Raw genomic sequence first — 23,567 nt, forward strand, 5'->3', positions numbered from 1 at the left:
TTGTTTGGGACCAAGATAGTCATCTTTGGTCAATGGTGAGGTCCTTATCAATGTTGAATAGGATATATAACAGCGGTCTAAAAATCGATTCTGGACTAGTAATTGATATTACGAGCAACGTTCCACATCGTTGGACTACGTGTGCACAACCAAGCAAGGTACCAATCTATCAATTTGCCACCTCTTACGACAAACAAAGGTTACTGGGAACCAATTTTACCCCGGAATCCCAAGGGAATTGTGCTGAAAACACGTAAGATGAATGAACATTTGCTGCGTCTTATCAGCATGATGCTACTTCGCAGCAGTGGTTTTAGGTGAGGTGAAATGGGGTTTAACCCTCATGGTGCCTGGCCGTCAGCTGGCTTTGTATACTGCTGGGTGTCTCGGTTTTAAAAAAGTATACACTGGTTAAAAGTGTTAGGTTCTTTTTTCTGCGCACAATGTTACCACATTGTATGACATTCAACCAGCGGGTTAACGCGTTAGACTACATTGTTTTTATACAGTCGTCACATCACGACCTGCAAGGAAGTCCTGAAGGGACGAATGTGAGTGAGTGAGTGAGTATGGTTTTACGCCGCTTTTAGCAATATTCCAACAATATCACGGCGGGGGACACAAGAAATGAGCTTCACACATTGTGCCCATGTCGGGAATCGAACCCGGGTCTTCGGCGTGACGCGCGAACGCTTTAACCACTAGGCTACCCGGCCGCCCCAAGGGACGAATGTATAACACGTAATCATATTGACATACTTCGATGAAACTGTATATCAAGACCAAGTTTATAATTCCGCGATAAGATATGAAGCAATAATTCCGTAAACGCACCTTTCCACCCCATTCACTATTGTTAATCAATAATCCAAAACAACAGTGTGATACTGATAGGATCTTACAATAGCTCAAAAACACAATCAATACAAAAGAAACGTACAGACTCCACATTTATTTGCATGTAGACATGGAATATTTACAACCTGTGATTAACAAATATCTTTGGTACCTTGCACTTAATAATAAGACTCAGGCAAGTTTTATCCCTCTTTCGAAAACATCTGGTAAACTTTTAATATTGTTAAACTACATACGTTAACAAGTAATTCACTACGACTACAAAAAAACTTCAAAATTATTTACCAGCTTTATATTTGACCAAGAAACAAAAGTTGAAGAAAACTCCTAATGCCCAGAAGGACCTGGCAACCTGGAGACGTGGTCCGCTTCACCAACACCGTTACTTCCAGTATCACGCCTACTGCAATCTCATTAAAAGCACATCCATGTGTTCACTACTGCAACACAAAGCTTCGCGGTAGTGAGCACCAGGATCTGATTCTAATGACATGGAGGTAACTGAGTCACTGGGGTATGAGCACCTACACCTGGTCCCTTGTATCAGTAAATGCAATCACAGCGAGTGAATGTTGGGTGATGCCACAGTCACCAATATTTCAGATATATCACAGCGCCCGGTAAAGAATTGGACCAGGCAAACCAGTGACTGAAAGCATGAGCACCAATCCAGGCACCATAAAGAATCAGTCACGTCAAGAGAGCTTGAACACCCAATGTAACCGACTCTTTAAACAATCAGAAGTTACTTAGGACAAAATTCTATCCCAGAAAATGAAAAAAAGAAAGAGAAACCCCTAATTAAATGACTATATTTCAACAACCAGGGCTGAATTTATCAGGAACAATGGGTTTTCTTTAAACTTTTGTAGTGCATTGTCATTTACTGTTGATGTTTGCATGTATGTGTGCATACATCACTTAATATGACACCATGTCAAACTTGGAAAAAGAAACTGATTTTTTCTCAACAAATGGGATAAAAATTGTTTTTTTGCGACATCTGAATATTCTTTCTATGTCTATTTGTTGGTCTACATTTTACTGTTACAAATGATCTATTTGCGGATATTCATCAGATATTTATCGGGGATGTAAATGGTTCACAGAGTGCTTAGAAGATTGTAACTATGTCATTGTCCATGGAGACACAAAGCAAGCCAGCCAGCCAGTATCAGACATGAATGTAAAGAGCCCGTCTAAAAGCAGGAGTAAGATACGTCAGTGTGTGCTATGCACCTAAAGGCATCACATGAAATACCAGGACACGATAATTCCAAACAGTAATGTACTTAATAATACTGTTAAAATTGAACAGCCTTATCACATGTGCTGTGAACAGGTTCAATACCTAGACTAGATATGTCGGGAGTCAATATTGCTGGTGGAGTCGCAGATGTGAATCATATTTCCTACCTTGAGACATCTTAAACTGGCAGTGCAACATTGGTGAGAAATTATGACTCGGGAGTAATTCATACATTTTAACAGAAAGGCTACAAAACAAATATTGAGAGAACATACCTGTTACTCCTTGACCTGGCGAACCAATACTGGCAAACCTATAGTAGCAGCTTGATCACAAGTTGTAAAAAATGCCACAATCACTTTGAACATCATGTAATTTCTATGAGTGAGTGAGTGAGTTGGGTTTTACGCTACTTTTAAACATTATTCCAGTTATATCACGGCGTGTCAGCTGAATGTGGGAGGAAAGCCCGAAGTCATGTAGGTCTCAGACGTTTACCACTTCGGTGAAACCCACGAGCACGGGTATGGTGCTGACAAACCTAGGACATAATCGGGGCGCACCAAGATTCGAACCCACAATCTGGCGTGCCCAAGGGACGCAACTCTGCACAGCGAATCGCGGCGCCTTAGACGACTGGGGCATCCATGCCCCCAAATTTTCTATGAACAATACAATAGTGATAAAAGTTTTGTTTTGTTGTTGTCTTTTCTCCATGCATGCATGTCATTACAAAACGTGAGATAAATAGAAGTGACAACCCTAAACATTCGATGCTTGATAATTTGAAACATAGAACTGAATTATCATGTTCAGTTTACCATTACATACAAGTGTATTCATATACCTTAGGCCACACTTATTCAATCTTATGTTTCATGGATTTATTCCTGCTTTTCCACACAAGGTCGGTTAAAAAAAAGTATATAAAAATAAAATGTCAATCATTTATATATTTACATGAAAGTGATTCTGCCATGGAGTTAAAACAAAACTGCAGGTGGCCTCTTGAATCACTGATAGTTATCTAGACCCTGAATTTATATACAAGTATAACGTTTTGTAGCGAGACACATAATAAAAATAAATATTTTTATGTTTAATTTATTTCTTAGACTGGCTGCTTTTCAGTAGCGGCGCGGGTCCATGAAATTAAAAATAAAAATGTTTGGCCCTGTTGTATATTTTGGAGTCATTTTCTGTTGTCATTAATCACATGCAAAATCAAAGCAGCCCAGTTACAAACACACAATTTCTTTTCCAGTAAAACTTTGACATTTTAATGACTCCAGCCTTGATATGACCTTGACCATTGACTTGGAAGTGACATGGACTGTTGACTGAAATTCCACTTCATGAAGAGAATGCATACAAGTACAAAACCATGTTTTACACAATCTTAACAGAGAACAGGAAAACATTTTACTGAAATGGACCAAAACATTTGCACCAAGACTCCATCCTGGAGGAGTAATTCAGTAAACTTAGTGATAAAGCACAAATACTTTTAGGGAAAGTTTAACCACAAGCATTTAAGGTCAGCAGGTTTTATTTGTTCACATTGAACTTTGATTTTCTCACAATTCTCTGACTCCAAGCAGAAAAAAACCCTTTAATGTCGATGATCACAGTAAAGTTCACCACAGGAAAACCTCCGGAGCAATCCGCAATTGGCTAGCATGGATGTACTCTGATTTTGTGTCCTCCCAATGCACAAGAAATTGCATTTATTGAATTTTAGCGGATTTCAAGGACTTTCAAGCACTGAATCCACCAAACCAAATATAGAACTTTTCTTTGAGTATCTGTAAACTCAAGCACTTTACAAGTATCTTCTACCAAGTGTGAAATGTTCATGGCTTAACTCTTTTTCAGTTACTTTCAATGTCAATATTACAAGAAGGAAATCTTCAGTGGTAGGAGCTGAAAAACATATACATTTTGGTCATGTTTAGTGAGTGTCTCACATATACCGCTAAACAACGAGCAGTACTCATTTCACATCAGCTGTAACACAAGGCTGTCAGTTCCTTGTCACTTGACCGACAAACTGAAAACAACTTGTTTCAAACTCATGCACCCTTCAGCCATAACAGTGGACCCTCAGGAATAAGTGTGGACCCTCAGGAATAAGTGTGGACCCTCAGGAATAAGTGTGGATCATGACAAAAACAATCAAGGTGTGATCTTTTTTACATATTCTTAGTTTAATTGACTGCTCTTTTGACCAAACATTTCAAACATGAATGCTACAACAATTGAGAAAATTTGCCCTATTAAGGAATATATCCTTTTCATACAACAAATCAAACATCAATAATGTGTAAGTGTGGGAGTTGTGTTTAACGCCGCTTTGAACAGTATTTCAGTTATATCACAGCATGTCAGCTTAATGTGGAAGGAAAGCCCAAATTGACACAGGTTTTGGACGTTTACTACTGTGGTGAAACCCATAAGCACAGAAATAGTGCTGACAAACCTAGAAACTGGGACTCGAACCCATGATCATAGGTTCCTGGTGTGCCCAAGGGACGCAACTCTGTGAAGCGCACTGGCCCCTTAGACAACTGGGCCACCTAGCCATCAACAGTTGCTGATCACATATTCAGAGGGTGTACAAAATTCAAAAGATAGTTCCTTAGTGTTTAATAGTTATGTTTTAAAAAATAATTACAGTACAACATTAAAAGTCTGCACTGCAATGAAATGCTTCAGTCATACACTACATGCACCAGATCCATGTACCCTATATTATCACAGATATTCCCTATAGTGATATAATGCATTTTTGATCTGATGAAGACATTACCCTCAGTTTAATACAAAATGAGATAAGAGTGAAGTAGTTTTTGTCTTCATGCCAGACCAAATCTTATCCCATAATAACAAAAGTCAGTGATAAATATACTAACACATAAGAAAGGTGTAAGCCTTCAATTTACAGCTCAATACCACTGGCCAAGTCATTGTTCCAAGATTGGCTAGCATGTCAAATTGAACAAGGCAATCTCGTCAGGGTCAATTATAGGCAAATGTCCGCCCCTCACCTGCGAGGAACAAACATACTGAGATAATGATGTAAAAAATAGTCATTATAATTTCCTTCAAATCGCAAATTATAAATTGTTTTCAACTATGGCACATATTAGGGCAGTGCTGTCAGGAAAAAGGGCCTGGCCAAAATATACGAACTTCATAAAAAGTTTCCCGAAAACATAACTGTCTATTTTCCAAGAATAGTGTTAGAGTAACTTAAAGAGTAAAAATTAGCCTGTATTCTCAATAATTACCCATTGTGTATTACCCTTATCATGCTGATACATCATTAAAGTAGTTTTCAATCTTGGTGACAACTAGGAACATTCACATGTCAAAGAGATGTGTATTTTCTAACCCATCAAAAATCAATTACACAGACAAGACTCAGTTTTCAAAACTGAACAAAATCACATCTTATTTCTGCAGTCTTATTTCTGCAGACGAAATATGAACACAGTATACAAATGACTGACTTTGAGAAGCAAAGACGACTTGAGAAAAGAATAAACACTGCTTTAGCCTCACACAAAACAACATTTGATAATGGCTCTATTCAGGAATTCCCTTGTGGAGTTGACAACACTGTCATCATTTATGACTTACTTAATTACTTACTTACTTACTTACGTCAATTGTATGACAATGAATTCATTTTGGAGTGTAAAGATGTCACATGGCACAATGAATAACAATCTGTCGGGTTTTCAGAATTTCAGAAAAATATAACTGATAATGTTAAGTTTAAACTAAACTATCATGTGAAATATAAAACATCACAAAGACATATTTACCTCAACTGTTCAATAAAGGTGTGCATATGTGTGTTGGTCATTTATATTTAACGCTATACTTAGCAATATTCCATTTATGAGCAGCTGAACAAGACAATCCAGGGGGTGATATCATGAGCAACGATTTGGGTACAATGACATAATACCTATCAAATCACCAATCTTCACCACAGATCAAGTAAGTCGCTTCTACGACTAGAGAGAGTAAAGAATGGAGATTACCTGATAGTGCCTTCCCGAGGCATGCAAGGTCAGATATGTTTGTTTGTTTGTTTGTTTGTTTGTTTGTTTGTTTGTTTGTTGAGATAAGAAACATATCCAAATACCATCATTTCACTTTTTGTTTTTTTTTCATTGTCATTAACTGATTCAGTACACAGTACTACCATCATAGTGACTGCATTACATTCAGAGATACATATATACAACTTCATTTGCCGCTTGTAAAAAAGGTTGACCGTAGCAGTGATCAGTGACGTTTCGAAAAACCGAGGTTTACCGAATCTATAGGAATCCCTTGAACCGAATCAATAAATAGAGACTTTAGGGAAGTTCTGGATAAAGCCTGGATGGCAACTCTGAAATGCTGCACACACTGATGAAAGCTCATACATGACATAGCACGTTCCGATAGTGAAATGCACGAGATGCTGATGACTGGTGATGTGATGAACAATGATCTACGATGTGACGGTGTCATGAGGTCTTCTTCTTGTACTCAGCAAATGCCTGTTTCAGTAGGGACACCACATCACTTGTATCCTCTTCATTCTCACCTAAATAGGAAACAACAGTACAGAGATGGTAGCATGTCGTCCATCATTAATAAACGATGAATCATCATTATTTTTTAGTTTCGTTTGTTGTTTAAAGCCGCACTTATCAATATTCCAGCTATATGACGGATTAATGATATTCATGTCATATCACAGCATGTCAGCTTAATGTGGGAGAAAAAACGAAAATGATGCTGAGCTCAGACATTTACCACTGAAACCCTAAAGTACATGTATGATGCCCACAAACCTAGAAACATTATCGGGGCCACACAGGATTTGAAACCACAATGATAGGTTTCTGGCGTGCCCGACGGACACAACTTTGCGCAACAAACTGCGCTGACTTAGACAACACGTGCCCCCTACACAGGTCTTTGTGAAACCCGCTACGAGCATGGGTAGGTTACTGGCAAACCAAAGATCAATTTCAAGGCAAAATTTGGGATTCGAACCAACAAGAGCATCCTAGCATAGGTGAGTGGGCAACTCATCTCTGCACAGTGGATAACTCACAGAGTAACATATAAACCACAAAGAATTATGGATTATCCTTCCTGAATGAATAAATATTGGAAGCCCAGAGCTTTGGCTTTGACATACAACTATTCCAACAATATCACTGCTGGGGACACCAGAAATGGGCTTCACACTTTGTACCCATGTGGGAATCAAACCTAGGCTTTCGGCGTGACAAGCGAATGCTTTACCCACTAGGCTAGCCCATCTCCTTACTACTATGAAGAGGTCCAGCTTGTATTTACCTTTATCTGACTTGGTGACGTCTCTCTCCAGCTTGAGTTTCTCCTGGGCACATCGGAACATGCCCTCCTCCACGGTGTCCCGACACAACAGGCGCACAATCTTCACGCTCCTGTAACGACAACATGGCTGTTCAATTTCTCTGTCTATTCACTACCTATTCAATACCCATGAAGATCCGGGGTAGAATAGGTCTTCAACAACCCAAGCTTGCTGTAAGAGGCAACTAACGGGATCGGGTGGTCAGGCTAGCTGACTTGGTCGATGCATGTCATCGATCCCAATTGCGTGGACCAATGTTCATGATGTAAATCACTGGATTGTCTGGTCCAGACACGATTACTTACAGACCGCCGTCATATGGCTGGAATATTGCTGAGTGCGGTGTTAAACAACAAACAAACAAAACAAATCTATTCACTACCTCAATAGACACAAATGAGTGACATATTAGACATTATGCTCTTTTTCTGCTTCAACGTCAACAAAATGGGCAAGAATAGATGAATCACAAGAAGGACAAAGTGTAAAACAGATACCCATTCCTGTAATTGATACAACCCTTAGAGCCAATGAGTGAGTGAAATAATGAGTTGAAACTTCTTAAATACATTACAAAATGCACCTTTGGCTGTCCTAGATACAGTAGATGACTATTTTTCTGGGACAATTTAGTGATTCACAGATGCCCAACAACATAACTGAGAATGGTGGCAGTGAGTCTCAATGAGACTTGACTGAACAATTAGAAATGTGATTCCAAAAGAACCCTAATATTTCATTATACCATTATTATAACATACCATCTGAAACTACTGATAATAATAGTAACAGAAGCTTTAATTTGTTTGTTTATTTGTTGTAAAAAACGCACTCAGAAATATTCCAGTTTTATGACAGCAGTCAGCAAATGATCAAGACAAAAACAATCAAGTGATTGACACCATGAGTATCGATCCACGCAATTGGGATACGATGACATGCATCAACCATGTCAGCAAGCCTGACTACCTGATCCAGTTAGTTTCCTCTTACGACAAGCATAGACGCCTTTTACGGCAAGCATGGGTTGCTGAAGACCTATTCTACCCTGGAAGCTTTATATACTGCATCATGTTCATGATAACAAATCGTTAATTAATGAAAACAGAAAGAATCTAACAAATTTATAAAGAGATAGACCTTCAGACTTTAAAATATTCATTTCATACACACACAAGTGAATTATCTGTCCCTTAAACCACAATCTCTGACACCAAAGTCAATCAAAATGAAAAATACCAAAATAATAATAAAGTATATTTATTTGTTTTAAATGCTAATTTCTTGTCTAGAAAAAGCAAACATATCCTCCTCTCTGTGACGTGTGTCGTTTTACCTCGTCTGTCCCAGCCTGTGACATCTATCCTCTGCCTGCTTGTCATTGTAAGGGTTAAAGTCTATATCGTGTAGTATAACCACGTTGGCTGCCGTCAGGTTGATGCCAAGTCCGCCCGCCCGTGTCGACAGCAGGAACACCATGATCTCAGGGTCGTTGTTAAACTCGTCTATCAACTTTTGTCTGCAAGTCCAATCCATATGACAACTTGTGAAATCATCTTGTGAAATCATCTTGTGAAATCGTCCCTAGCAATCATGTACCAAGTGAAACGTAGTTACATATCGAGTTCAAGATTTGAGATTGATTGCAGAGATGCCAAATGAGCTGAAACAAGAGTCATCAGGAGATGACGTACAGCCCCGTCTGCTGCAATTAAAAAATGGAGTATATCTGTTACACCACACAGTGTCAGCTTCATGTTAGAGGAAAAGCCTGAAGTCTTGATCATCTTAGACATTTACCACTTTGGTGAAACCCATGTCCAAAGGTATGGTGCTGACAAATTTGAAACATCATCAGGGTAAATCAGGGATTCAAACCCATAACCACAGGCTTCGGGCACACCAAACAAAGCTTGACGGTATAAGTCTGAGATGGACTCAGTTCTATATCAAGTGCAGGACATCCACAGATTTCAGTGACCGGTGTTAGGTTGCCCTCCACTGTGAAAGGTCTTCCCTCCCTCCCTCTCGCTCTATCAATAATCAAATTACAAAATGTCTTCCAATTTCACTGGTTATGACAAGACCCAGTTTGCCTTGAACATGGTGAACATCAAATACGATCATAAAGCATGACAGAGAATTGGAGGAAGAGTATAGGATAATCTTTGTGTGTTAACTCACCTCTCGGGAACTGGTGTACCTCCATCTAGTCTCAGGAACCGTATCCCCTTCTCCTTCAGGTAGGGCACCATGATGTCCAGCATCATCACAAACTGACTAAACAATAACACTCGGTCACCCTGCAAACACAAGTAGAGACTACTACACACGAGTCACCAACTGGCATCTGACAGACACGAGGACAGTAATCTGTTCCTTCTATATACTAAAATCCCACCATTTTAGCATTGAAACCATGTATATTTTGTCTATTGTCATGATCACAGTGGTGAATTAATACATAACAAACCATCATTCATGACGTCATTCGGCCTACTTCTTACCACCTATACCTAGTGAGACCTCAACAAAAGCAGTTTTCCCCATATCTGTGGATTATCAAGGCAATGATGGTAACGCAAACTAGGCAAAACGAGAGAACATTTATTGATGCTCTGAAGCCATGAAGTTTCGACACAGTCTGTACTAGGTAATCCAGTATTCGATATGGTAAGCAACAATCCAGGCTGTCAGGGTATGAAGACACACTATTAACCAAGTCATTAAATCTGAACACCTGTTCTATTTGGTCACCTCTAAAAAAAGTCTCAGGACCAGCATAGGTTGCTGCAGACCAAATCTAACCCGAAATCTCCATGGGGACGAACCACCCACAAGAATAGACCTTCACCTTGATTCATGTGATCTCCTAAAATCACCAAATCCATGGCTATTAATTATTAATCATGAAATATGTCATTAAACTATGAATAAGGGAGGCTACTGGCTAAAGATGTACTGTTACCTGATTCTCATACTTCTCCAGCAGGTCGTCCAGCATCCGGAACTTCCCAGACTCACTGATCAGATTGATGTCTAATGCAAAGGAACCTATATATTTCTGCAATGATAAATATTCCATATTGCAATATAGCATCTGGTGTATAATCACACTGAAGCATAACACAATACCATATCATACCATGCCAAAGAAACTCATGCAAGAACAAGAATGTGTTTATACTCAAAAACATATGTCTCCCCCCTCCTAGTTTTGTATACATTAGTTCAAGTTGTTGTTGACTGGAAAGATAATGGTTTCATTAACTGTAGAGATTTGGCGGGAAACAAATGCTACTTGAGTGAGTGAGTGAGTGAGTGAGTGAGTGAGTGAGTGAGTGAGTGAGTGAGTGAGTGAGTGAGTGAGTGAGTGAGTGAGTGAGTGAGTGAGTGTGTGAGTGAGTGAGTGAGTGAGTGAGTGAGTGAGTGAGTGAGTGAGTGAGTGAGTGAGTGAGTGAGTGAGTGAGTGCGTGAGTGAGTTGTGTTTAACGCCACTTTCAACAGTATTCCAGTTTTATCACGGTGTGTCAGCTTAATGTGGGAGGAAAGCCCGAAGTAATGCAAGTCTCAGACGTTTACCACTTCGGTGAAACCCAAGAGCATGGGTATGGTGCTGACAAACCTAGAAACATAATCGAGGCGAACCGGGATTCGAACCAACAATAATAGGTTTCTGGCGAATCTGCACATCGGATCGCGGCGCCTTAGACGACTCGGCCACCCGTGCCCCCTACTTGTTTGAGACTTTGTCCAAATTGTTTCCATGGAAACACAACAAGTTAAAAACAATGAAAATAGCAAAAGGCACCAGTTCAGCTGATGAGTAATACATATGCCAAGTTTCATTGAAATACGTTGAACGTTTTTCAAGTTATGACCCTGAAACGAACACTAAACTTCTTTTCAGGGAAACGTAAAAAAGCTAAGGCACCTTTTCAGCTGATATGTAATGCATATCCCAAGCATAAGAGGCATGATAACATATCAAAAGTAACTAGATAGGGATTCATTAATAAGTATCAACAAAATTATTAAACAGACATAATCAAAAGATAAGTGTATTCAGTGAAACCAACAGCCATGAATACAGCACTATTAGACAAGGGTCATAATCAGGGTGAATCGGGAACGCAAAACCAGCAGATCCTGGCATGACTAAGGGATGCAACTCTGCACATGGATAAGCTCCTTCGATCCCAGGGTTTCGCTTCCCCTTCCAACTTGGCCATGCATATTATTTCAAGTGTGGCACAGGGCACTCATAAAGATGTTGCAGTGTGCCCTTTGGAAAGTAAGTGTGCCAAACAAAAAGAATACTTTTGATACATCTTCTAACTTCGTGAATGTCATTACGCGAAGGCTAGATGATAAGCAGCCATATTTTAGAAAAGTTGCTCCCTTCCTCTTCATAAAGATTGATAATATCCAACATTATTTTGTGCACTCTACAGTGCATTAAGCAGGTTCACATGTTCAAAATGTTCCATGTGTTTGTCATGTTACCAAATGCTGCAGTCAAGTATATATATCGCCCTGTAACACTTGTCCACTTGTCAGATGAGATCCTCTGAATAAGCTATTTCCATGGTATCATGATCACTGCTGAGACGTGTATTCCCAAGACTCACCTTGTATTGTTGACAGAGATTATTTATATCAAAGTCGTTCAGTACAGCCATGTCTTCCTGTATAAGGTGGGGCAGAGCTCCTCGGTCTCTGTGGGAGGGTTCCTGTAACAGAAACACCATGAGTATCATCAACACAAATTGTTTGTTGTTTAGCGCCGCACTCAGCACTATTCCAGATACATGATGACAGCCTGTAAATAATCAACTATGGAGCAATGTTCTAATCTGTCAGGGTAAGATGACATATCATCAACCCAAGTCACTGAATCTGACCACCTGATCTGATAACTTGCCTTTTTGGACAAACATAGACTGCTGGTGACCTATGTTACAAGACCCACCTTGGCAATCTGTTTGGACATTACTCTCTGCTATGGTATGATACCCACCTCTGCAATCGGTTTGACATGGCTATAAGCTTTGGTATGATACCCACCTTGGCAATCTGTTTGGACATGGCTATAAGCTTTGGTATGATATCCACCTTGGCAATCTGTTTGGACATGGCTATAAGCTATGGCATGGTACCCACCTTGGCAATCTGTTTGGACATGGCTATAAGCTATGGCATGGTACCCACCTTGGCAATCTGTTTGGACATGGCTATAAGCTATGGCATGGTACCCACCTTGGCAATCTGTTTGGACATGGCTATAAGCTATGGCATCTGACCCACCTTGGCAATCTGTTTGGACATGGCTGTAAGTGATTGTATGGTACCCACCTTGGCAATCTGTTTGGACATGGCTATAAGCTATGGCATGGTACCCACCTTGGCAATCTGTTTGGACATGGCTATAAGCTATGGCATGGTACCCACCTTGGCAATCTGTTTGGACATGGCTATAAGCTATGGCATGGTACCCACCTTGGCAATCTGTTTGGACATGGCTATAAGCTATGGCATCTGACCCACCTTGGCAATCTGTTTGGACATGGCTGTAAGTGATTGTATGGTACCCACCTTGGCAATCTGTTTGGACATGGCTATAAGCTATGGCATGGTACCCACCTTGGCAATCTGTTTGGACATGGCTATAAGCTATGGCATGGTACCCACCTTGGCAATCTGTTTGGACATGGCTATAAGCTATGGCATGGTACCTACCTTGGCAATCTGTTTAGACATGGCTGTAAGTGATGGTATGGTACCCACCTTGGCAATCTGTTTGGACATGGCTATAAGCTTTTCGTCTGTGTAGTGGTTGCGCACCAGCAGTGGATGGTTGGCCACCTTGCGGAGCTGCATGAACATGGACATGCCACCATTTGGACTGTCACTGTTGTCCATCTGGCGGGCATATTGGCCAATCAGTGACTCATACAGCTCCTGCTGGTCGGGGATCATCGGACACCGGACTACCTCCTCTGTCTTGGCGGGCAGCTGCTTCAAAACCTGCACATAACATACAGTCCATCACCACACAGTCCATCACCACAAAGTCCATCATAACATAAGGTCGTCATAATGCACAGTCCATCATAATACAACAGCGATAGACATCAACCAAGCAAGTCTACCAGTCTGAATTGTGATAACATATAGCAATACCATACTAAATATAATACACAGTCATAAAGCAGCCAATCACAATACAGTCCATCATATTCAAAATGATTACAATACAGTCAACCATAATACAGTACATCATAATACAGTCAATCACAACACAGTCCATCACAATACAGTCCATCATAACACAGTCCATGAAAATAAGGTCAATCATAATACAGTCCATCATATTCAAAATGATTACAATACAGTCAACCATAATACAGTACATCATAATACAGTCAATCACAACACAGTACATCACAATACAGTCCATCATAACACAGTCCATCACAATACAGTCCATCACAATACAGTCCATCATAATACAGTCAATCACAATACAGTCAATCACAATACAGTCAATCATAATACAGTGCATAATAATACAGTCAATCACAACACAGTCAATCACAATACAGTCCATCATAATACAGTCCATAACAATACAGGCCATCATAATACGGTCACTAATAAAACAGTGCATTATAATACAGTCCATCATAATACGGTCAGTAATAAACCAGAGCATCATAATACAGTCAATCACAATACAGTGTATCATAATACAGTCAATCATAATACCGTCCATCGCAATACAGTCAATCATAATACAGTCCATCACAATGCAGTCAGTCACAATATAGTCCATCACAATACAGTTAATCATAATACAGCCAATCCCAATGCAGTCAATCATAATACAGTCCATCACAATGCAGTCAATCATAATACAGTCCATCACAATGCAGTCAGTCACAATACAATCCATCGTAATACAGTCAATCATAATACAGTCCATCACAATGCAGTCAATTATAACAATCCCTCACAATCAATCAATCATCATGCAGTCAATCACAATACAGTCAATCAAATGCAGTGCATCATAATACAGTCAATCACAATTCAGTCCATCACAACATAGTCAAACATAATACAGTCCATCACAATCCAGTCAAATTATACAGTGAACCATAACACAGTCAGTCATAATAATACACTTATTTCGAACTCTGCATCAGATTATCACAATATATGTCATCATAATATACATTAGACCATCATCACGATTATACATCAGACCATCACAATATACATCACATTATTATTCACACCATCATATTATACAACTGATCGATCATCATATCATAATATACCACAGACCACTTCCGTGATCTAGTGGTAGAGTGTCTGCCTGGAGAGTAGAAGGTCCGGGGTTCGATCCATGGCAGTGTCTTACCAAAAGGATGCTTAAGATGTTACCAGCTCAGAGTAAGTAATCTGTGTCTGAGTGGGGTATTTATGCTTAAGCTGCAGCATGGTATCTTAACAGGTTCCAAGGTGATGACAGTGTCAACTAGACTGTTACAATCAGAGGTGTTTATTGTCATTTGAAACTGACTGACCAATCAGGACCAAGTACTATCAAATCATGTAACAACCAAAAAAATACAACATACTTCACTTTTGAGTCTTCTCAGTAGAAAAGGCTTCATGATCCTCTTGGCTTGTGCTATTCTAGTCTTCTCGTAACGCCCCTGACTGTCATCTCTCTGCAAAACAACAAATGTCAGCAAACAGCCCTTACTTGTGTTCTTGTTGTTCAATTACAATAAGCAACTGCACCACTAAGTGAAAATAAATTCATTTAGTTTTTGCAATAATCTCAAAAGAATTAGTTTGAAACAAAATCTACAGTACTAAAATAAAAATGTGTTGCCTCAGGAAGTACAGGAAAACCATGCAATATGTTGAACTCTGATCTTTCACTTACACTGATCATAGCAAAAATCCTTTTCAATGGTTCTGTTTTTCCAATAAAGAGCTCTGGCATGACAAAACAGAGCAATGACATGAGTTCTACCAGGTTGTTCTGCAGTGGGGTTCCGGTCAGCAAGAGGCGGCGTTCAGCCTACGGGAAAGAATACTTGATAGTGCATACAGTTTGAATGTTCTGTCATGTATTTTAACATGTGAGTTTATAGATTCAACTGTTATGTACAAGATTTTCCGCTTTGCAATATCACTTTTCCTGGATCAAAAATGTGTGGTATCCTTCATTCACAACAGAAAAGAGTTATCTATCTGACCCAATTAAGTGGCAAATAGAAACCTCCCATGAAGAGACAATATAAGGTTTTGGATATCCCACTTTTGACACTAAACACCTCACACTGCCTGACATCAACATAAAATATGTTTTCCTGAAATGCAATAATCAGCATGCTAAAGCGTACAGTGAAATAATGAGAAACCAACGACATAAATATTTCCCAAGTAATACAGGGCTCAATTTAACTACATAAACTGTGCACGAGTACAATCTATTATTGAAAAATGCAACCTAATGTTTATGTCAACAAGCACCAAGTGCATGTCAAAAATGTTCAATCGTGTATGACTAACTCTTATTTGTCCACACACAAAATTTATCTTTGAACACACTTACTACCTCCAAAGTATATTTACCATACTACATCACTAATCCCTGTGTTATGTACAATTTGTCATACTTTCTTGGGCTTAACGTCATCAAAACTGGGTAATTCAAGATTAGGTGCATGTGTTCCTATTAGGTATTACAATACATCATAAGTTAATTGTGACAGTGGCTGCACACCAGCCTATGTTTCCACTTTGATAAATTTAAGAGAACAGGGTGCAACCTGATTTTGTCTGGTGCAACCTGGTTTCGTCTGGTGCAACCTGGTTTAGTCTGGTGCAACATGGTTTTGCTTGAGCAACATGGTGTCGTTTGGTGCAACATGGTGTCGTCTGGTGCAACCTGGTTTTGTCTGGTGCAACATGGTTTCATCTGGTGCAACATGGTTTTGATTGTGCAACCTGGTTTTGTCTGGTGCAACATGGTTTTGTCTGGTGCAACATTTTTTTGACTGGTGCAACATGGTTTTTGCTTGTGCAACATGGTTTTTTCTGGTGCAACCTGGTTTGGTCTGGTGCAACATGATTTGTTTGGCGCAACCTGGTTTGGTCTGGTGCAACCTGGTTTGGTCTGGTGCAACATGATTTGTTTGGCGCAACCTGGTTTTGTCTGGTGCAACATGGTTTTCATGTCAACAAGTTAAATCAAGTTAATTAATTTGAGCCCTGTAAAGTAGTTTCTGTCAGTATTGATCCTGGGCTGCACTTGGACATGGATAACCTAACCAGCAGTCTCTCCAGCACTATACACACCCTTATCTTCATCAGATTCTGGAAGCGTAGAGAGGCCATGTTCTTCAGCATGTGCCCTTCATCAAACACAGCGTAGTGGAAGTTACATTTCTTGAAGAGAGACCGGTCTTCCACCGACCCTGTGGCTATCGTGTACCTAGAGACAAGTAACACTCTGCTACACAAAACTGTTATGCTTAATGTTACGAGTGAGTTGCATTTAACGCCGCTTTTAACAGTATTCCAGTCATATCACGGCATGTCAGCTTAATGTGGGAGGAAAAGCTGAAGTGATGCAGGTCTCAGACGTTTACCACATGGTGAAACCCACGAGCATGGGTATGGTGCTGACAAACCTAGAAACATAGTTGGGGCGATCAAGGATTCGAACCCACAATCATAGGTTTCTGGCGTGCCCAAGGGACGCAATTCTGCACACAACGAATCGCGGTGCCTTAGACGACTGAGTCACCCGTGCCCTCCTTTATTTTTACTAACTATGAAGACATCATTATGTCTGTGCAACAGGAGCGTAACGATATATATCAAACTATCAGTGTACTGCATTTGTTTGCCCTACGATAGTACTACATGAATATCAATAGTAATCTAAAATTGCCCATATCATTGATAGTATGAATAACTATCGATAGTTTGAATAGTTGCAATTAGTCATAAAGAAAATATATATAATATGTGAGTTACAAACATGCTGTGTGTGTTGGTTAGCAAGGAGTATAACAACTTCAGATAAGAGTTACTTCCCTTTGGTTCCAGCACAGGAGCCAGTCCCTGAGGGACGTATCTGTGACCGTAAAGCTTGTATAGTTAGATGTTACAGGCAGTGGTTGAGTATATTAAACTCCTTTATATGAAACTGTAACAAGGTTATTGAAACATACAACATTTGTTATGAATCCCTGACCTACAGAAGCTGAGAAGAAATGTACTCTTCACAGCTACTTGGACAAGGATCAAAGCCCTCAACATACTCACGTAGCAGATAACTCTGTCAGAGAGAGTGAGTTAAATTTATGTCACATCGGCATAATTTCAGCCATATCGTGACGACTGTCAAAGAGAAATAGACTTCCTTAACTTACGTTGTGAGTAAAACATTGAAGTTTCTCTTTCCATCCATGAGAATCCGATGCCGGACTAGTCGGCGTTCATCCTGACTGCCATAGTACATGATGACCTTCATTGATGGGCACCAGTTCCTGGCCTCGCGTAACCAGTTATCTGAAACATCGCGTGTGAAGAGCCTTTTCATGTTTCAGGAATGATCATTCATTAACACACCCAGGCTAAGACGAAGTGAAATGGGTCAACACTGTTTGAGTGAGTGATTGAGTGAGTTTGGTTTAACGCAGCTTTGAACACGTTGCCAGTTATATCAGGGCATGTCAGCTTAATGTGGAGGGTCTTAAAGTCAGAAGTAATGCAGATCTCAGGTGCTAACCATGTTGGTGAAACCCACGAGCACAGGTATGGTGCTGACAAACCTAGAAACATAATCGGGACGAACCAGGATTCAATCTCCAAGGTGCCTGGCTTGTCCAAGGGACAAGAACCATACAGACTGAATATTCTAGACAGTCACGATATTAATAATGAGCCTACGCCATTAGGATACAATGACATGCATCAACCAAGTCAGTGAGCCTGACCACCTGATCCCTTTAGTCGCCTCTTACATCAAGCAGAGTCGACTTTCACAGGAAGCATGTACATGTTTGCAAGCTTGCATGGTGAAACCCCATGAGCAGGTTGACATCATAATATTCCTTGTAAAGTTAGAAAATGTAAAGTTTGTACCTTAAACCTACCAAAAATGAATATAACTTTTTGTTAATTTGTCCAGCTGATAGTCATCTATGGCAAAGTTACATAAAATCTAAATTTTCTTTTTTCCAAATATTCTGAAGTTAAGTACAATACTGTCATCAGCGTGCATATATAAACATCAATACTGTACCGTTTGTACAAATATAATGTGTAATATATTGATAATCAGGCTGAATCAAGCATTACACCAGGGGAATCCTGCCACTGATCAAGGATGAATTTCAGGTGTGCCGCAGATGACTAGGACACCTATATCAGGTGAGTAAATATCTGTGATCACATCATTATCTGCGTGGACTGCTATCTGTATCTCACCTATTGTTGATGAAGGTACGATGATGACATGGGGTCCAGTGTCACCCTGCTCTATGAGATGGGTGAGGAATGCAATAGCCTGAATGGTCTTCCCTAAACCCTGCAAATACAAACACATTCTATAACATCCCTGTTACCTGTTGAAATCTAATCGCTGAATCAGCAGTTTGGCCATGAGTGGCAGGATGAGGAACTTAGAATCAAAAGTCGTTCAAAGCAAAGTTGATAACACTGGATACTACAATATCATAGATAGTGCATCTGATATTCATCTGATTTTTGAAATGTCTTTGCTTTACATCTAGTTTTATTCTAGAAATTAAAGGATGATTTCTTTTATCTGTTTATACTGAGGATCAACATGAATGAATAATTTCAACCATGATTATAAGCATGATGAAGACAAATCAAATATATTTTACCCACAATCTTTCAGTAACACTTTGAGGTGAGGTGAAATGGGGTTTAACGTCGCGTCCAAATTATTGCACTTATATAGCAACGTGCATGCACGTGTATGTTTGTGTGTGGCTGCTTGTACTAGTCCGGACTGATGCCGATTTATAGTGCTAGCACACTGAGATACCATGCCGCAGTTTAACATGAATACCACACTCAGACACAGTATACTGACTCCGAGCTGAACAGTCCTTGTTTTAGCCCCTTAATGCCGAGCGCCAGACAGGGTAACAACAAGTACCATCTTTTAAAGTCTTTTGGTATGACGCGGCTGGGGATCGAACCCCGGACCTTCCGCTCTCCGGGCGGACGATCTACAATTCGACCACGGAGGCGGTCATGACACTTTGAAGTTGGATATGAATGAGACAATGGTATGGATCCACTTCAATCATATAACTGAAGCAACATGTAGATTCTAACACTGTTATCAAGCATGTGTTACAAAAGTACCCCTGGTTCATAGAAAGTATTGGAATCTACATCAAAACATCTCAAGTTCAATCAGCATGGTCATGACGAAGTAAGTATTAGGTAATATCTCCTAAAGAAGTATTCGCTCACCATTTCATCAGCAAGGATCCCATTCAGTTCTTGAGAATGCATGATACGTAGCCAGTTCAGTCCGATCATCTGATACGGCTTCAGTTCAAACCTGTAAACATTCATTGTCATGGCAACCAAATCACTTCAGAAACTTGGCAGATCAACATGTATCTTTACAAGATGCTGTGCGATGTTTAGCATTCCAAAAACCAGACAATTCAAATTCAGAGCTGCCATCAGCCTGTTCTACACATTTGCTTGATACCAACGTGAATCATGACAAGTGTGGGGCGAATGGATCTATTATAACCCAGACCAACAGGACAAGCTAACATGGATCTATTATAACCCAGACCAACAGGACAAGCTAACATGGATCTATTATAACCCAGACCAACAGGACAAGCTAACATGGATCTATTATAACCCAGACCAACAGGACAAGCTAACACAACTGTGCACATAAACTTCCTTCACCTCATACAAACAGGCCCCTAATGTCGCTCAGCTAACAGTGGGTGGGTGGGTGGGTGGGTGGGTTGTTGAGTGAGTGAGTGAGTGAGTGAGTGAGTGAGTGAGTGAGTGAGTGAGTGAGTGAGTGAGTGAGTGAGTGAGTGGGTGGGTGGGTGGGTGGGTGGGTGGGTGGGTTGTTGAGTGAGTGAGTGAGTGAGTGAGTGAGTGAGTGAGTGAGTGAGTGAGTGAGTGAGTGAGTGAGTGAGTGAGTGAGTGAGTGAGTGAGTGAGTGAGTGAGTGAGTGAGTGGCCCCGTGTGTGTGCGTGAGTTGGGTTTAATGTCGCATTTAACAGTATTCCAGTTATATCACTGTGTGTCAGCTCCATGCGGGAGGAAAGCACAAAGTGACAAGGGTCTCAGAAATTAACACTCCGGTGAATCCTACAGGCATGGCTATGGTGCCTACAAACCTACAAACAAAGTATAGTCACGGCAACAGAGAACCAGCTACAATTTATCACTGCTGACACAAGACCATCATCCCATGCCTTACGTTTTACTGAGGAGATCGGGCTGTTTGGTGATTCTGTCTGTCTCGACCCCGGTGGCAGAAGGGTCGGTCAAGCTGGACACAACAGACTCCATCTCCTCCGCAATCTTCTCACATCTCTTCATCAGTTTTGTGACGATAGTTCGGACATGGATGGTCTCCTTGCAGCCACTGATCAGGTTGTAGGACAGGGACTTGGTCGACTCAAACTTCTGCACCTGTAGATCATACAATCCTATCTTTTATTCATTGCATCATCATCTTCTACACTATGTGTCCAAGTAATTCTACACAAATACTCTTTTCCTATTACAGAGAAACCTTGCTTATTTAGACCCTGTGAAGCCATTCATGCTTACCATCAGGTAGGTTTAAAGTTACTGGATATTACTGGCCTAGTTTTAAAAGAGGACAGAAAATGAGATCAGCTTTTACTCACTTTTCTAAATTATTTAGCAGATACACAAGCAACAGAGTAACAACAGGAATCTGCCACTGATTATTTATCTACAATGCTTTAACATAACTTTAAAAGAAATATCATTATATTTTGCTTGTTTACTTGTTTGTTGTTTGACGCGGCACTTAGCAATATTCCAGCCTTACAACCGTAGCATGAAACAACTCTTTGACATTTGGGGCCTGTTTTGTCCCAATTCCAGGAAAAGCCTCTCTTCAGATAACTGATATGTTACTGGCATACCAGACTGTCCCAGCTGCTGAATGGCCGTTGTGTGACGATCAGCTCCGCCTTCTTCCGGGAACATCCCGGGACAGTCGTCAGCTCTTCCACTGTGGCCTCCTCGAAGAATGACAGGATCATCTCAGTCTGGCCCATTGCTTCCTCCTCCTCCTGCAACAACAGATAGTCATGTCAAAGTAGACAGTCATGTCAAAGTGGACAGTCATGTCAAAGTAGACTGTCAAGTGGACAGTCGTGTTTAAGTAGACAGTCATGTCAAAGTGGACAGTCATGTTTAAGTAGACAGTCATGTCAAAGTGGACAGTCATGTCAAAGTGGACAGTCAAGTGGACAGTCATGTCAAAGTGGACAATCAAGTGGACAGTCATGTCAAAGAGGTCAGTCATGTCAAAATGAACAGTCATGTAAAAGTGGACAGTCATGTCAAAGTGGACAGTCATGTCAAAGTGGTCAGTCATGTCAAAGTGGACAGTCATGTCAAAATGAACAGTCATGTAAAAGTGGCCAGTCAAGTCAAAGTGGACACTCATGTCAAAGTGGACAGTCATGTCAAAGTGGACAGTCATGTAAAAGTAGACAGTCATGTCAAAATGAACAATCATGTTAAAGTGGTCAGTCATGTTAAAGTAGAAAGTCATGTGAAAGCAGACAGTCATGTCAAAGTAGAAAGTCATGTGAAAGCAGACAGTCATGTCAAAGTGGACAGTCATGTCAAAGTGGACAATCAAGTGGACAGTCATGTCAAAGTGGTCAGTCATGTCAAACTGGACAGTCATGTTAAAGTGGACAGTCATGTCAAAGTGGTCAGTCATGTTAAAGTAGAAAGTCATGTTAAAGTAGACAGTCATGTCAAAGTAGAAAGTCATGTGAAAGCAGACAGTCATGTCAAAGTGGACAATCAAGTGGACAGTCATGTCAAAGTGGTCAGTCATGTCAAAGTGGACAATCAAGTTGACAGTCATGTCAAAGTGGTCAGTCATGTCAAACTGGACAGTCATGTTAAAGTGGACAGTCATGTCAAAGTGGTCAGTCATGTCAAACTGGACAGTCATGTTAAAGTGGACAGTCATGTTGAAGTGGACAGTCATGTTAAAGTGGTCTGTCATGTCAAAGTAGACAGTCATGTCAAAGTAGACAGTCATGTTAAAGTGGACAGTCATATCATAGTGGACAGTCGTGTCAAAGTAGACAGTAATGTCAAAGTAGACAGTCATGTTAAAGTAGACAGTCATGTCAAAGATGTCAGACATGTCAAACTGGACAGTCATGTTAAAGTAGACAGTCATTTCAAAGTGGTCAGTCATATCAAACTGGACAGTCATGTCAAACTGGACAGTCATGTCAAAGTGGACAGTCATGTTAAAGTGGACAGTCATGTTAAAGCGGACAGTCATGTTAAAGTGGACAGTCATGTCAAGTGAACAATCAACTGGACAGTTGTGTCAAACTATACAGTCATGTGAAAGTAGACAGTCATGTGAAAGTAGACAGTCATGTCAAAGTAGACAGTAATGTCAAAGTGGTCAGTCATGTCAAAGGAGACAGTCATGTCAAAGTAGACAGTCACATAAAAGTGGACAGTCGTGTCAAAGTGGACAGTCATGTCAAAGCAGACAGTTGTGTCAAAGTGGGCAGTCATGTCAAAGTAGACAGTCATGTCAAAGTGGTCAGTCATGTCAAAGTAGACAGTCATGTCAAAGTAGACAGTCATATCATAGTGGACAGTCATGTCAATGTGGACAGTCATGTCAAAGTAGACAGTCACATTAAAGTAGACAGTCGTGTCAAAGTGGACAGTCATGTCAAAGTAGACAGT

The 23,567-nt window shown here is 40.3% G+C and overlaps 1 protein-coding gene across 1 annotated transcript in view; it reads right to left on the reverse strand.

Annotated features, from left to right (window-relative positions):
- Nucleotides 1–976: 976 nt before the first annotated feature.
- LOC139473944 (SWI/SNF-related matrix-associated actin-dependent regulator of chromatin subfamily A containing DEAD/H box 1 homolog) overlaps nt 977–23,567 on the reverse strand; it is a 30,240-nt gene continuing 7,649 nt past the window's right edge. Inside the window, exons 7-21 of the mRNA XM_071256780.1 lie at nt 21,752–21,901; nt 21,052–21,266; nt 20,064–20,154; nt 19,041–19,140; nt 17,981–18,119; nt 16,899–17,034; nt 15,478–15,615; nt 15,164–15,256; nt 13,305–13,544; nt 12,149–12,250; nt 10,486–10,581; nt 9,702–9,820; nt 8,854–9,036; nt 7,478–7,587; nt 977–6,713 (exon numbers count right to left, since the gene is read on the reverse strand). Coding sequence (XP_071112881.1) covers nt 6,634–6,713; nt 7,478–7,587; nt 8,854–9,036; nt 9,702–9,820; nt 10,486–10,581; nt 12,149–12,250; nt 13,305–13,544; nt 15,164–15,256; nt 15,478–15,615; nt 16,899–17,034; nt 17,981–18,119; nt 19,041–19,140; nt 20,064–20,154; nt 21,052–21,266; nt 21,752–21,901 — 1,992 coding nt within the window. The 3' untranslated portion in view covers nt 977–6,633. The remainder of the gene's footprint in view (nt 6,714–7,477; nt 7,588–8,853; nt 9,037–9,701; nt 9,821–10,485; nt 10,582–12,148; nt 12,251–13,304; nt 13,545–15,163; nt 15,257–15,477; nt 15,616–16,898; nt 17,035–17,980; nt 18,120–19,040; nt 19,141–20,063; nt 20,155–21,051; nt 21,267–21,751; nt 21,902–23,567) is intronic.

The sequence above is a fragment of the Haliotis cracherodii genome, unplaced genomic scaffold (assembly GCF_022045235.1).
Source record: "Haliotis cracherodii isolate W230 unplaced genomic scaffold, xgHalCrac1.p SCAF_3, whole genome shotgun sequence".
Classification (NCBI taxonomy): domain Eukaryota; kingdom Metazoa; phylum Mollusca; class Gastropoda; order Lepetellida; family Haliotidae; genus Haliotis; species Haliotis cracherodii.